Source organism: Anguilla rostrata, chromosome 12 (assembly GCF_018555375.3).
Source record: "Anguilla rostrata isolate EN2019 chromosome 12, ASM1855537v3, whole genome shotgun sequence".
NCBI lineage: Eukaryota > Metazoa > Chordata > Actinopteri > Anguilliformes > Anguillidae > Anguilla > Anguilla rostrata.
This window is the reverse complement of record NC_057944.1, coordinates 23,888,173-23,903,783: the sequence shown is the minus strand read 5'-3', so window position 1 is coordinate 23,903,783 and position 15,611 is coordinate 23,888,173. Positions and strand designations below refer to the sequence as shown.

General features: G+C 41.8%; 1 protein-coding gene across 2 annotated transcripts in view; it reads left to right on the top strand.

The window, feature by feature from the left end:
- LOC135235578 (beta-galactosidase-1-like protein 2) overlaps positions 1–15,611 on the top strand; it is an 18,786-nt gene extending 3,175 nt beyond the window's left edge. For both annotated transcript variants that reach the window (XM_064301161.1, XM_064301160.1), the window contains exons 3-19: positions 60–128; positions 381–476; positions 1,039–1,147; positions 1,377–1,469; positions 1,842–1,923; positions 2,724–2,788; positions 3,344–3,428; positions 5,077–5,217; positions 6,514–6,594; positions 8,897–9,003; positions 9,487–9,633; positions 10,051–10,122; positions 10,551–10,629; positions 11,512–11,599; positions 12,186–12,297; positions 12,441–12,557; positions 13,534–15,611. In XM_064301161.1, the coding sequence (XP_064157231.1) occupies positions 60–128; positions 381–476; positions 1,039–1,147; positions 1,377–1,469; positions 1,842–1,923; positions 2,724–2,788; positions 3,344–3,428; positions 5,077–5,217; positions 6,514–6,594; positions 8,897–9,003; positions 9,487–9,633; positions 10,051–10,122; positions 10,551–10,629; positions 11,512–11,599; positions 12,186–12,297; positions 12,441–12,557; positions 13,534–13,617 (1,627 nt within the window). In that variant the 3' untranslated portion in view covers positions 13,618–15,611. The remainder of the gene's footprint in view (positions 1–59; positions 129–380; positions 477–1,038; positions 1,148–1,376; positions 1,470–1,841; positions 1,924–2,723; positions 2,789–3,343; positions 3,429–5,076; positions 5,218–6,513; positions 6,595–8,896; positions 9,004–9,486; positions 9,634–10,050; positions 10,123–10,550; positions 10,630–11,511; positions 11,600–12,185; positions 12,298–12,440; positions 12,558–13,533) is intronic.

The following is a 15,611-nucleotide window of genomic DNA, read 5'->3' as shown; positions in this document are numbered from 1 at the left end:
TAGCATTTCTCCCTCCAGCTGATAATCTTAAAAGTGTCCTGGACTTCTTTGTCTTCCAGGTATGTGCCTTGGAACCTGCATGAGCCATGGAGAGGAAAGTTTGATTTCCAGAACCGGTTGGACTTAGAGTGAGTGACCTCCATGCTGCTGAATTGTGTCAATCTTTCTTAAGGTACCACTTGGTATTTGAACCTACAGTTATCTGGTTTAAAGCCCAGGACTCTAAAGCTGTGCTACATAGTACACTGCCACCTTGTTTTGGAAGTTGACTAGATTGTGTGATCTCATTGTTCCACACTCACACACTGTCACGTGCAGACTTCGTGGCAAATTGTTAAGCTGTCGAGTTTTTTTAGTATTTGCTTACCTGCTTCCCTCAGGGCCTACATCCGTCTGGCTGAGGAGGTGGGGCTTTGGGTGATTCTGCGTCCGGGACCCTACATCTGCTCAGAATGGGACCTTGGAGGGCTGCCCAGGTGGGTCCCCTGTCGCCCTCTACTCCCAAATGCACACAGCTGCTCTTCATCATGGTGGCTGTGTGGCACAGCAGCTTGGGAGCCAGACATGTAACAGTAGTAAGGTTGCACGTTTCACTGCTGTTTTGTGCTTGAACAAGGCACTTTACCTGAATAACTTTAGTTAGCATCTGTTCTGTTAGCTGCCATGTAAGAGCATCTGCAAAGCTATTGAATACTGCAATGTGTACATGTAATCTTCATGTGGGCATTGGCATGTTCACTAACCACAACGTTGGCCCTTTAAGTGATTATTTTTTATTTGTGGTGCATGAATGTAGAAAGCTATGTAAAATTATTTACATTACATCACATTACATGACACTACTGCTTTGGTCAATAGCTGTGTCCAGAGTGGCTTACAACAGAAGCACAAGTGCTTAGATCAGGAGGTTTCAGTTGATAGTTGATTCACAGTTTTTGCATAACCAGCACAAACAGGCTAAGATGAGAGGTCAAAGCTGGTTTGGAGAAGTGCTTCTGGGCTTGTCTTTAAAGTGTTCTTGTGCTCGTCTCTTTCCAGCTGGCTTCTGCGTGACAAGAACATGAAACTGCGGACGACTTACCCAGGATTCACTGAGGCTGTTAACTCTTTTTTTGATGAGCTCATTCCAAGAGTTGCACCTCTGCAGGTGACTTCTGATTAATCTTTGGTCTCCTGACATGTAGATTTGGGCTTGGTACAAGTCTGTATGCCCTGAGATGCTGTGTATATTTGACCCATGGTTAATGTACAAAGTAGCCAGACTGGCTGTGGAAACAGTTCCCTAGGTTGTTAGCATGGTCCTCAGCCTGTTAAAATCCTGCCTGTAGCAGTCGTGCAGTCAGTGAAATACAGCTTTTCCTTCATTTCCCTTCCAGTACATGAGAGGAGGCCCCATCATAGCAGTTCAAGTGGAGAATGAATACGGCTCGTATGCGAAGGACGACCGCTACATGGGCTTCATCAAAGAGGTTAGTGGGCTGGTCCTTTCACACACATAATGGCTTGGCCTGTTCAGCAGCGTTTTGGGGTTAATTCTGTTTCAATATGGTCAATTCAGGAAAGTGAAATTGAATTGAAAAATCTCCCATAGTGTTGGGTGGCAGACTATAAACCGATCTAAAAATCCCCACTGTGCGACTGGGGGTTCAGTTCTCCACGGTGGTGCTCTCTGTACTGTGATCTGTTTCCATGACTGAATTGCATGGGATTCACCTCAAGCCTGCTGTTCATACCTCGTGTTGCATCGTTTATATAGCTGGCCTTTTGCCATTGAAAGTTTTTCTGCTGCTCTCCATCTCACCCTGCTGGTTTATAGAGCAACCGCTGCTCTCCTTCGATAGGCTCTGCTCTCCAGGGGGATCAAAGAACTCCTGATGACATCAGACAACCGCGAGGGGTTAAAGGTCGGGGGCGTGGACGGAGGTACCCTGGTGGTCCTGACCCCTGATGGGTGACCCCCACATAATGAGAAACACATTTTCTGGAACCTGCCATTTATTAAAATGTACCCTGAAATATATTCATGGAAGACTTAGAACTAATCAAAAATTGTGTGTACACGATAACTAGTGCCATAAATACAAGGTGCAGTGTTTAATTTGTTTGGTATGAATCTCAATAGAGAATGGTTTGAAACCAGTGCTGTAGCCCTGCAGTGATTTTAACATAACCTCAGATTTATAATGAACAGAATAATGAAGGCCTGATGGGGAAAACATAGAAAAATAATAATCTGATTCTTTGCCTGAATATTTCAATCCCTTCACCCACCTGTCACTGCCGCCATGCCCCCCCCCACACACACACACGCACACACAGATGCACAAACACATTGACAAAACAGTTTTTTTCATTTATTGAGTGTGTTCAACTGAGGAGCATGTTTGAATGAACCGTTAACCACTCTTGCAGAAAAGCATACAGAATTAGGGTATATCCTTATATATGCTATAGTTCAGTATGTCTGTAGTGTGCAGAATTTTTATGAGCATGCTTAGTCATTGATTACAGGGATCATATGTGTTTACTGTGCTGATGTGTGTATCCAGTGTGAATCACAGACCTGTTATACTTTTTCAGTTATATGTCACTGGTACGTTAAAGCAATAATTAACCTTAAGTATCTTCATTAAGCTTTGATTTAACCCATGAATTCCTGTCTACAATACTACTTTTCTGTCCAGAATGCTTTCTATATTCTGTTTTACCTCTCTCTTCAAAAGCTCTCAAGACCATCAACTTTCAGAAGCTCAATCCCAAGGCCATACAGTACCTGGATGCTGTACAGGTAAGCCAGACCATCTCTCTTTCACAGTGTTATTGTGGTTTTCACTGGCTCTTGATTTGTGTCAGTGCATCTTTTATAATGAGTCTAATTGTGCCAGGAATAAAACAAACTACTTAGATTAAGTTTTGACAGACCAGCGGCTAAGTTTGTCAACCTGTTTGTCAGTGTATTTTTTTCCTTGTTTTCAGAGTATTAATTTTTATAAATGTTTATGTGCATGTTTTTCTGGATCTAGCTGCCAAGTGTCTTTAAAAATATTATCGTCTTGTTCAGGTGTCCATATCTGTGGTAAAATATACCATATCATAAGATCACGCAGGCCAGTTAGAAGGCAAAATCAGTTATTAGTGATAGTATTCAGGGAGCATGACAATTTGTAACATTGTTATTTCACAAAGTAACATCAACTTGTTCGCGGTGAGTACATTTATTGAAATGTTTTATAAGTAGTACCTGTGTCTACACTGTTATTCTTGTGGCCTCATATTATGCACTAATTATAAAGCTTTAAATGTGTGTGCATGTGTGTGCACACGTGTGTTTTTGTTACTGCAGCCCCGACAACCTAAGTTGGTGATGGAGTATTGGTCAGGCTGGTTTGACCTGTGGGGTGACCTTCACCATGTCTTTCCAACAGAAAGTAAGTAACTTTGATCGTGATGGATCATTTTACGAAAGCGTTTCAATACAGTTTGTATCCCTTTTGCCAGAGCTACACAAACATGCCTGTAGAGAGCCACGCTGTCCTTCCAGCTTCACGTGCCTTCGCGATTTAAAGACAGCCGGATGCTTCCAGAATTAAAGTCGCGTAGTCCAGGACTAAGCGGTCACATGGTGCGTAATAGAGGAGGCAGGCTTATCACACATTTAGCTGGAAGCTGGAGAGCCTAATGTATTTTGCCAGAAGCTGGAATGCCAGTGTGCATTTTATCAGCTGTGGGTCGTTAATTATTCATAGCTTTATCACTAAGTGCGCTCTGTGAAGCGCTGGCATTGTTTTGTTTGACAAAGTAGAACGAGGGTCAACGGAGCCGGGGCTTCTGGAAGCTTCTCCCTGGTGTTCGCCCCTCACGCGATCGACCCGTGAGCTGGGACAGAAAGTAAACCCTGCTCCACAGCTGCTTTGTCCACCGCTCTCCAACGGTTCATTTTGTGATTTTGTATTTTTTTTTTTTTAAAGTTCACACGCTACATGTAATGTAATGAAGTGCTGGCATTGCGCACCGGCTGGTTTGTGTTTTAAGGATTTCCTGCTTGCGTCTGCAGTGTTGTGCAATGAGGTGAGTCAATACCCTACATACACAGGGGATCTGGACATATTTTAGTATTGATGACTAAGGCCTACCTCAACAGGGAAAGCACTAGCCTTAAGTAGGCGCTGGTTTGATTAGTCCCACCTAACGAGGCCCGCTCCCTCCCCCCTGCCCAATAGCCCTGGCATTGGAGGCCCACATTTTTCTGAACCCGTCAACCGCATTGCTTTGCTATAATAAGGTATCTATTCTTTTTTAATTGGTGCAATCAACATGCAAGGGACATTTTTGGGTTGCGCGGGTGACATTTATGCTGTGCAGCATGGGTTCACTACGGCGAAAAAGTAATTAGCAGTCAATCATGGCAAAGTTGATGACATTTCCTAACAAAAAAGGGCTAAACCAAAACTGTGTAAAGTAATGAAAGTGTCACAGCCTGACGTTTGGAAAATGTGTTCTTCGGAGTCGGCAGGTAAAAGGTTTGCAGGAGTCAGATGTCAGTCTTTGATTAATATTGTTTTTCACAGCTTGCTGATGCACAGGTACCTAGTTTAAGAGCCTGGTTAGCAACGTTCTGGCCAGTACTACAGGAAGAATACATCTAAAACTTCCCAGAGAGGGATACCATAATTGGTGTTTCTTTTTTTTGGCAGGTTACCTGAATGTGCTTTTTGTTTTTCACTGAAGGATTTCACATAATATGTATGTAAACTCGGTCTGCTGATAACAGAAATCTTCAGTCTGCTTTTCTAAATATGTTGCAGTAGATGCTTTGTGGCTTATGTCTGTCACACAGTTTGATATAAGCTGTTGAAGCAGACAGGCAGGTAAGACTGGAAAATCTGTCTTTTGTGTGAAAGTTCACCGGAGGATTTAATTAGGGAAAATGTGAAATGTTAGTGAAAATCTCTCATATGATTGGCTGTTGATACTGCGCCTGCACAAGGGCACAAGTGGCCTCGTTGTTTATTGTGAGGTGGCCAGTACGTGCTCTTTTCGCAAGGCACTGATTGCCCACATCCCCCTTCTTGGTAGATATGCTGGCTGTGGTGACCGAGATCCTGAAACAGGACATGTCCATAAACCTCTACATGTTCCACGGTGGGACCAACTTCGGCTTCATGAGTGGAGCACTGGCCCTGAACCCTTCGCCCAGGGGCATGGTCACAAGCTACGGTACCGGCTGCACCCCAAGCGTCACCCCAACTTCCCTCAACGCACATATCACGTTTATTGAGTCTACATTGACACATATTACAGGCTGTAGTGAGTCTACATTGAGGACTGCATCAATGGCTACATTAAGTGCCGATGTGCAGTGATTTCTGTAGCAGGACTGAACACGCACGCTGGTTGTGTATAATGTTTTATACGGCTGCCTGAAAGAACAACGTGGCTGTAATTCACCAAGTGGTCAGCAGGTGGTGGCAGAAGTCTTTTTCTTTCTTCACAGATATCTTTTAAGGGTCCCCATATTTTTTGTTAGCTATACTATTCCAATATTATATTACACGGTAAACAAAAACTATATACACATTAGCTGCTATGAATGGACATCAGTGTTAGTGTAAATTAAAAGTATGCATCAGGCTGCGTTTCTCCTGCTTTGTTTTTTTAATGGCTGCTGAAAAATACAGAAATTAGCTGACAGGTGTATAGATGTAAAAGATGTGATATTGCGGTCCTTAGAAGTTTTTTTTTTATCTTGCAGCATGTGGCCGTAAAGAGCTGTATTTGGCTGTACTAAGTTAGTATCTTGCAGAAAATTGCTGTAGAAGCTGTATTTGGCTGTGACTGTGGGGAATTGGCTAGAAAACAAAACTTGTTGGTTGCAGGGTCTGTTTTTAAGCCTTTTTTTAAATTGCACCACCAGTTATATTCCAGCCTTTCCCATTGGCAGTTATTTGAAATATGAGATATTGGGCTTGGTGAACCTCATAATGGGAGGAGGCGTCATTGCTGTCAATCACTTGTTGACTTGTATGAATCAATCAAGCTGTCACTTAGCAGCTTATAACGTCCTTATGGCTTCAACTGTAGCGATGGGAGAGGAAGAAGGTTAAAGTGCACTTGAAAATAGTGTATGTTAACCTCTGTGCACTAAGAGATGCAAGATGTTAAATCTGACTGCCATTCTGTAGTATTTTAATGTAACTGCATTACATTGAATTACAGTCACTTGGCAGACGTTCTTATCCAGAGCAACAAACAGTAGTGGAGAACATCAGTGTTAGTCTCAGGAATACAAAGAAGGTGATGAGCCAGACAAACCAGACCCCAATCATCTCCTCTGCTCAGCCAAGCAGCTGCTCCATCCAAAATACATTTTGCAGGGAAAACGCTTCTCTCCTATGGCTACAGCTTAAGCCATGAGGGAGGAAGTTATAAGCTGCTAAGTGTTTGCAGCAGTGTGGCATAAGCAAACGGAGCTGAACTGGGAAAAGTTTGTACTGAGATCTTTCTCTCTTTCAGATTACGACGCGCCCTTATCTGAAGCCGGGGGTTACACCCCAAAATACAACCATCTGAGGGAATTATTCAGTCAATACCACAGTGAGTGTCACAAACAGCTGCCTGTTGTAAACAGGTGGCTTTCTTTTTTGGTGCTTCTCTTCTCTGGACCGTGTGCTGTTTGTGCTTCTTCTCCCAGTGTGCCCCCAGGAAGCAGGTGATGGGAGTGGGGTAGGGCAGCCAGTCATGTGCTGATGGGGGTGGTTACAGGATTTCTGTATTTGAAGGGAACACACAAAAGAAACACATAGGATGCCCTGTATCTGTTCCAGTATAATAATAATAATAACAAATTATTAATTATAATTAATAATTATATTATTATTATTATTATTATTATTATGTTGACCAAGACAATTGTGAGAATACAATTTTTAGTCAATAGCATACATGATTTGAATTTGTTTTGCATTATTGAATTAATAAAATAACAAAAAATTTTGCCTAACCAAAAAAATAAATGAATAAATAACAAAATAATGCATTAAAATAGCATTAATTTGGCAGTGCAATATCCAGCAACCCTGGTGATTTAAGTTCAGTTCCACTGAATGCATTGTGGGGTGCTGAGTCTGTTTTTGTTGCCCAGAAAGCTATAGTGAAAAAGACATTAAATCAATATGGCTGCCGGGGAACAGGAAGTGTTCTGTTAACTCCAGCTTTTTTGTAGCAAGATGATGGTTCTTTTCTGCTCATTCTGCTAAATCTAATCCTGGCTTCCACTATAGAAATTTTAAAGCTGTAGCCCTAATAAAATAACATCACAGCTTTGCTTCAGCACACTGTAATGTGTTTATTTAGCTATTTTATTCCAGTTATTAGAGGCTTTCATAATGTTGTGACAACCAACAAAAATCTCCAAACACAAGTGGATCTCAACACTAGGCTTTGATGCAGTCAGTGTTTCTCCCTAAATTTGACTTGCAAATTAATGCAAGTGTGACTTTCTTTCAGTGCAATCTGGATTTCTTTCTCACTGCTTTCTGTGATGGCTGAACTGAAGCTTGCATTTAATTCTGAGCCACCATTTAAGATGAATATTGATTGAGTCCGGCTCTGAGCACAAAAGGTTTTGATCTTCAACACCCATCCACCCTCCTGGGTACAGTTAGTGCACAACTTTACTTCTGTTGGCCAAGAAAGGAAATGCATTAATAGGCGGTTAATGCATACATTCATACCCACAGAGTCAGCATTCCCCTGTTAAGGGCATTAGCCAAGCAAATAAATAATGTAACAATAATGTTATAATGCAATATTTACATGTAGCTACTTACTTTGTAGATGCTAAAACTACCTGGTTAAATATTGATTGATGATGCTTGTGGTGAGCAGCTGAAATGGTTGAATTGATCATGCACCAGTGGGCTGCCTAGAATTTAAAACTTCCGAATCAATGCTCAAGCTGTTATTTTATTCATTTTTTTCTGCAGAAAATGCAGTTAGGAATGATTGCTTGCTTGCGTGCCAGTTTGGCCACCAGCCAGTGTAGTCTGTCAGGAGTGGTTCAAAAGGAAGGCATTTTGATAAAAAAATAAGCCCTAACTTTAAGTGCATTTATATCTCAGGCTTTTAAAAGTCACTGGTTTGGACAATTGTGTGATTTCCCCAGGGTAATTTTCAAATATTTATCAACTTTAAATTAAATCTAATTTGAATTTCATCTGCCAGTTTGAAAATGCACTTTAGTCATTCGTTTTAAGCTGAACCACTATAAGTAATTTCAGAGAACAGTTAGCTTGGTAACAAACGACCACAAATGTTCATGTTCTGTTTAAGTGATATTGCTGTATCGAGTGAAATAAGTTTTGTTTATTATTTCCTATGGCCTGTTTTATCCTCTCTGCTGTTTTAAGGCTTTTATTGAATGCAAATTTGGCCTGGTTTTCAGTATGTATACATTCTGTGTTTTGATCCTAAATTGGTTTATAAATTATTAGCATTAGTTTTTCTGTCAGGGAAGGGAGAAAAAACAACAGGAACCATTTTAACTTGGGTCACTAGGGTCATGAAGTCCTAGCATTTGTATTTCACCGTCTGGCAGTTTCCACACTTTGTAAACTGGGAAAAGTGGTCAGAAATGACCACTTACCATTCACTTTCCGTCAATGCTAACTGTTCCTTTTCTGCCTTAAAATTGTCATTTTGGATCAGGAAGCATGAGATTGCTGGTGGGGCTACAATGCTGAATCATACAACTGTAACTACAGGCAGTTTTTCAGAACATGTTTCATAGGTTCTTAGTTTCTGTCATCATTGGCTGATAATCTGAGGAATGACTACCCCCACCCCCTTTTGGTCATCAATCATAGTGGTCCCATATGACTGTAACTGTCTGTTCAAGGTGAAGAGCTGCCTGAGAAGCCTGCCCTCCAGAGGCGGAAAGAGTACAGTGCAGTTGGCATGAATCAGCACTTGCCCCTGTGGGAGACCCTGCGGTTTGCTGAGCAGGTTGGTGTACTGAGAACCTCTGGGCACCTGCAGCTGATACTGGATCAGAATCAGAACTTCACACTGACTGCTATGGGTCAGGGATCAGGGTGGGCAAGCTCATCCCCGATCAGTCTCTGTGGGCATACATTGCCTGGAGAGAGGAGGAAAGGGAAGGAGCTCTGTAATGTGTGCTGCTCCACCTGCTGACGTGGCCTGGTTCCAGTGCAATAATTCTGGAACATTCTGTGCAGGCACACAACATTTCAAGAACATTTTTTCTTGGTTCAGTCACTCCCCCTCTAAACAGGTGGCTCAAGTTTTTATTTATTTATTTTTCATGAAAAAAAAAACCATTTAATAACAGTCCTTGGCCTTTGTCGTGCTGAGTCACTGTGAGCTGCAGTGAGGAATAGGTTTGGGCTGCTTTGATCCCCAGTCAGCTGACTACCGACCTCACAGAGGAGGGCGGGGTCTAAACATCTGCTCTTCTCTCTCCTCCAGCCTTTTATATCAGCGACGCCGGTCAATATGGAGAACCTTCCGGTGAACAACGGCAATGGCCAGTCCTATGGGTACACCCTGTACGAGACCACGGTCACCAGCGGAGGGGCTCTGAACTCCAGGAACAAAGTCCGCGACCGCGCCCTGGTCAGTTCAAACACTCGGCAGAGTCCAACAATACCAGGTTCTGAAGAACAGGAACCATGAACACGTTCAAGGGAAAACTTGTTTAAAACCAGTGGACATCATACCCCCTAATTCACCCTAGTATTCGTCAAACATATTAGCAGTAGATTAGCATTGAAATAAGCGCCTCTAAACACAGAAGGGTATACGTTTGGGGTGTGGTACTGGTATTTTACCTTTGGTGAAGGATCGGGATTTATGTTACTGTATTTCCAACTGCATGAATAGATAGTGTATAAAAATGAAAGCTGTTCAACACATGTTCAGCAAAGGCTTCTTACAATGATGATAATAATAATGAGTAGTAATATTATTAATATAATAAGTCATTATTTAATAAGATGTTTGTCTCTGATTAAAGCCTTTGTTATGTTCCAGGTGTTTGTGGACCAAGTTTACATCGGGGTTCTTGACTATAAGACTGTGGAACTTGCAGTGCCTGATGCAAAGGTGTGCTGTTTGTGCATTTCTGAACACAGGATGCTAAATACTGATCCAGGGGTGCCCTTGGGTGGTTAATATTCATAGGCGAGCATTCTTCTGGTTTCAGAGATAAATTCTTTTGTCATAGAAGAGCAGGGATTAAAACCAGCAAGGTTCTAGACAATGGAGGGGTGGGGTGTAGAGGGGAATCCCAATTAATAACTTTACCAGCTGCAGTTAATGGATGGCAAACTTGAGTCCAGCACAGGCTAGCTCAATCTCTCTAGCACAGGCTAGCACAGTCTCTCCAGCACAGGGTTGCTCAGTCTCACCCAGCTGATCCAGTGCTGTCCTCTCCCATACAGCTGCTCTCACATGTCCTCTGTAGTGATCTGAGACTGCAGTCAGTCAAAAGCACCTTGTCTTGATGCCTTTTACCTTTCTTTGTTCTCTAGGGAGAACGAAAGCTGAGTTTACTGGTGGAGAACTGTGGAAGGGTGAATTATGGGAAAGTTCTGGATGAGCAACGTAAAGGTGAAGTAAAAAAAAAAACACCCAGTCCTGTACAGGGCAGATTGCCTGGATTGCTGCACTGCCTTGAGGATTGTTGTTTATATGAATAATGTATAACCCAGCTGTGTCAATGGGTACCTGATTTGAATGCAATCTGTTTAAACGTCAAGAGCCATGGTTTGCCACAGAGAAAGACATGCACAAAAATTGATTTAAGGAATGCTGTAAACGATATGAACTATTATCACTGGCCAAATTCTGATATTTGATATTATTTCACACCATGATGTGGATTTTGGATTGGATGAGGCATCAAGAAGGCCAAAATGGAGATATCGCACACCATCACACAACTAATCATTGTTCTTTGCTGCAGAGAGCATTGTCCGTTGGTTCAAACATCAGTGACTGACAGGTCCCTGTGGCTCCACCCAGTAGGTGACACTGCTCACAAGTGATTTCTTTTGAACTAAGTCCCAGCACAAATGCAATCAATAGATAAAACGGCGCTTAAGATAGCGCTTCCTAACAACAGAACTGTCACCTTGGCAATTCTCTGAGCTCTGTGTGATAAAGCTTTTCAAACTTAAACAGATAAAAATGGAAACAGACTGGAAGTGACACAACGACAAATGGAGAAAGAGTTACACGAAAGTGAAGCCACTAAGCTTGGTGTGATAGAAACTCTTTGAGCTACGCTGGTTTTAATGTGTTTTTTTATTTTTTTATTTTTTGATGTGACATTTCTATTCTGTAAGAATAAAAATGGGCTCTGACCTCCTGCTTTTGAAGTGAATTTGTGTGGTCCTTTCTAAGTCTGGGCCACCCTGTCACCTACAAAGGCTTGGCATTGAATTGTACATCTTTTATCTTCAAATTTAACATATTTTTGTTGTGTTTTAGGTTTGGTAGGAGACATAGCCTTCAATGATATCGTACTTAGAGACTTCACCATCTACAGCCTGGATTTGAATCCTAATTTTATCAACAGGTTTGTACATTACCTTTCCATGCCTGCGCACTTGTTAAACACAGTAAATCTGTCGATGTACTGGCTCTGTTCAGTGGATTAATATGTGGCACAGAACCTATATCTGCTACTTAAGGACTGATGCTCCCACGTTAATCAGCCAATGACTGGAATCGGTTCTTTGGTTTAGAAATAAATGCTAAGATGTAACATTGTGTAGGATGCATTGGAGTAAAGAGTGTGCCATAACCAGAGTCCATTAAGCCATGTAGGCGAACGCCACGGGTCCTGGCATGGTTTATTTATCATTTTCTTATGTATTATTTTGGGGCCCATTTAAAAAAATGTCACCATGGGTCCTACACATTTCACAGGCTGACTCTGATCATAACCAAATGAATAAAGATCTGTACAACAGTGCTGTAAGTTACCTCCGTGTTTGTCATATTATGTTTTAAGGGTGTTTCATTGATAGCATTACTGAAGAAAAAGCACTGGGGAAGAGACTGAAAACATGTTGGCATCTCATCATTGCAGAACTTTGTTTGAGGGCTGATGCTTGGACGCTGCCCCCTTGTGGATCTGTGGGGCAACTCTTGTGTTTCAGACTGGGCAAAGAGCCCTGGAAAGCCCCTCCAGACAAGCCTGGTTTCCCGGGATTCTTCCAGGGCCAGCTGCACGTGGACGGCTATCCCAGGGACACCTTCCTGAAGCTTCCGGTGAGAAGGAAATGCCTGTCTTGAGGCGCCTCCAAAGCACAGACATTTTCTGCAATGCAGTGCGTTATCCAACCACTAATGACAGGCAGTCAGGGCAACTATCACTTCCCATGATGACTGTGTGATTTCTGTTGCATCCGCAGGGTTGGAGTAAAGGAGTGGTCTTTATAAACGGGCAGAATCTTGGACGCTACTGGTCCATAGGACCCCAGCAAACCCTTTACCTACCAGGACCCTGGCTTCACAGTGGGGTGAATCAGGTTTGTCAGGCCTTGGAGTTTGTAGCTTTGTTGAAGCCTTTGGCTGCATGTGGTAGATTTGCTTTGCCTCAGTTGGTTTTTGTGATCATTTTGTGAGTCCTATCATCTATTTACATCATTTTGTGATGTGTGATTAATTCACAGATCGACCAAAATGCAAGACAGATTTAATCATTAAGATGAAGGCAGAAATAAACATTTCCGCTCATGATTAGCAAATACTGTTGGTAGGGCTGCTTTTTCAGATGCTTAATTCTCTTGATAACAAACAACACATCAGGGCATCTCTTTACTGCACATCCAACTTGCATACTCTTTCTTCATACACAGACATTTATTCTTGCATGTATGCATGCACGTACACGTGCATGTACACACAGGCACCCGCTCACACGCGTGCGTGAGCGCACACGCACACACACACACACACACAGTGACTGGAGTTAGCGCTGGCTGCTGTGCTGACGGGTTCATGGGTCAGCAGATCTGACATGAAAAGTGTGGTTTGACACAGTCTTCTCTCAGTATTGAGATTTAAATCCGTTAGCTATTGCAGTACCTAATATCATCCATTAGATGTAGTTTAGGCTAAGTGCCTCTCTCAAAACGGTTCCCTCCTGGGATTTGAATTACCTTCTGGTGCAGTTCCCAAACCACTCTCCACTTCAGTGCGCTCTGTTAACGTGCGCAGGACGGTGGTTCTCCTGCTTGGTTTTGCTTTAATGTGAATGTATGACCTGGATTCAATCAACATTTGTTCTGAGCGCTTACTTACAAATAAATAAAAAAGCATACTGTGTTTAGTAATGACCATAAATGATCTCACCAAATGGGACTTGCATAGAATAAAGTAACACTTGTGTAGGTCAGTTAAGAACAAATGTTGACCGGATGCAGGGCCGTGTTGAAACAGAATGAAGTCCTCGCTGTGCTCCGTACCACTTTTGTTATTTATTTGTTTTCATGTTTACGGCAGGTCATTGTGTTTGAGGAACAGGAGGCCGCAGCTAAACTCCAGTTCTCCAGAAGCCCTGAGCTGGGAATGACGGTCGATGTTTAGTGAAGCCAGGTCCAGGCGACCCTGCACAAGCTCCTGATGCTCTTTTCGTTATCCCAGCGGCCACCGGTCATTCCGTCCATCACTAAAAGGATGACAGCTCTGGCAGTGCGCCGGCCTCCATTATCGCCAGCCCAGGAGCGTGAGGGCCAATGGAGGGGCCTCTCTCCCAAAGCCACGTTTACACCAGGCAGACACAGAGCAGTAATGTGTCATATCCCATACGTGCTTCAGATGTACCGTAATAGTGGGGTCGCATCAGTTACTGTGCATTTGTGCTATAATGAAATGCAGGGAGGCCAATATCGCAGTGGGCATTTGCCAATAAGGTCAAGCAAATATTGGATATTGATAACAGCCCCATAACTTCCATATCATGCATCCCTAGCGCATACTGTAAATAAGAGTATGTGACCATTTTCAGGAGAGGTCCAGTCAAAGCTTCCAAAGTGCTTTTCAATGTGTTTGATGTGATATGCATTAAACCAGGGATCTCAAAGTTCAGTCCTGGAGTTTGAGATCCTTGCTTTAAACGCTTACATAAGCACTGTGAACTGAAGATCAGTTTGATCATACCAGCTCGTTTCTGTGTTTTTGAAAAAATTGTTTCTTTATAAAGTGAGTAGCTGGCCATTGCCTGTTGGTTTGTTTGTCCGTTTGTTTTTAGTGCTACTCACATGGCCTTTGGCGTATGCTTGAAGCATGTTTTTAATGAACATTAATGTCTTGTTTTGATAGTTACATTTTAATAAATAATAAATCTCGGTTGGGCTCGATCAACCCCAAAGTGACTTGCCAAAATGAAATGTTGAACAGGAGTTCATCTTTATTTGTGAATCCTTTGTCCTGATCAAACATGTTTACTTTGTTTCATATGCAAAGCCAGTGTACTGACATGGCTTACAAAATTCAGTACACTTACTTTTGTTCATTGTGTATAAAGAGTAGCCAGTTTTAAATGCTGCGAATAATCACATTTTATGCAAAAAAAAGAAAAGAAAAGTATTTTCAGAAATTACCACAGAAACCACTAATTGGAACAGGAGGCAGGGATATTGCTTTTGTTCCAGCTGCTGTGTATTAGCAATAAAATACATTTAGTGTGGGATTAAATTAAAACGTGTTGCAAAAGCTGCAGACAAAAATGTAGCACCGAACTGTTGAGTCTTATGACTTTGGACCAAATGACATTAAATCTATATTGTGCACCACACACACATTCAGGCCAACTATAGAGCAATTTGAGTGAAATGGCTGGTACTTTAAATGTGTTTTGTACTATCAGGACATCGGAAGCTCTCTGTTAATATGTTTTTTTATTAGTACTATGGTCAAGGGTATGGTTTTGTAAACTGAAATGTAAATTGAATGCATACAATTGTATTTTGAAAATGACATGTTCCTTGCCAAATTCAACCAAATGTTTGAATAACTATACTATACTGTCATGTATTTTGTAGCATCTTACTCAGTGGGCAAAAGCACACATAATCCTTGTTATGAGAAGATGTTTAGATGTGAGGCATAGAATGCTGAGCCTTACGACAGTAATAACTCTGTAACAAGTTCTATGGAAATCAGTTGTTTTAAACTGATAATAATATTTATGCAAGCTTATGAGGGTTTTGATGCTTTATGTGGTGCTATATGGGGATGTTTTCGTTCTTCCAAAATGAGGTGTTTGTTGTTAACATTAAAAAATACTCTGAACTGTTTTTCAACAAATTTAACAAAAATGTTTGTATTTGTTGGTGATAAAATTGCTGTGTAAAATAACACTGTCATTGAAAGGCAAACAAACATGGGATTTTAACAACCCCCCTTCCCTCCCAAAAAAGGATAAATATGTTTGTTTCTCTTATGTTTATGCTCAGATTGTATTGCACAGGACAGATACTTCCTGACATGTATCTGTTTCACACAGATAATGCTTCTGTTTGGCAGTGTTCTCAACTCAGCTGTCAGTGGAATACAGATCTTGGCTTGATATAATTGGA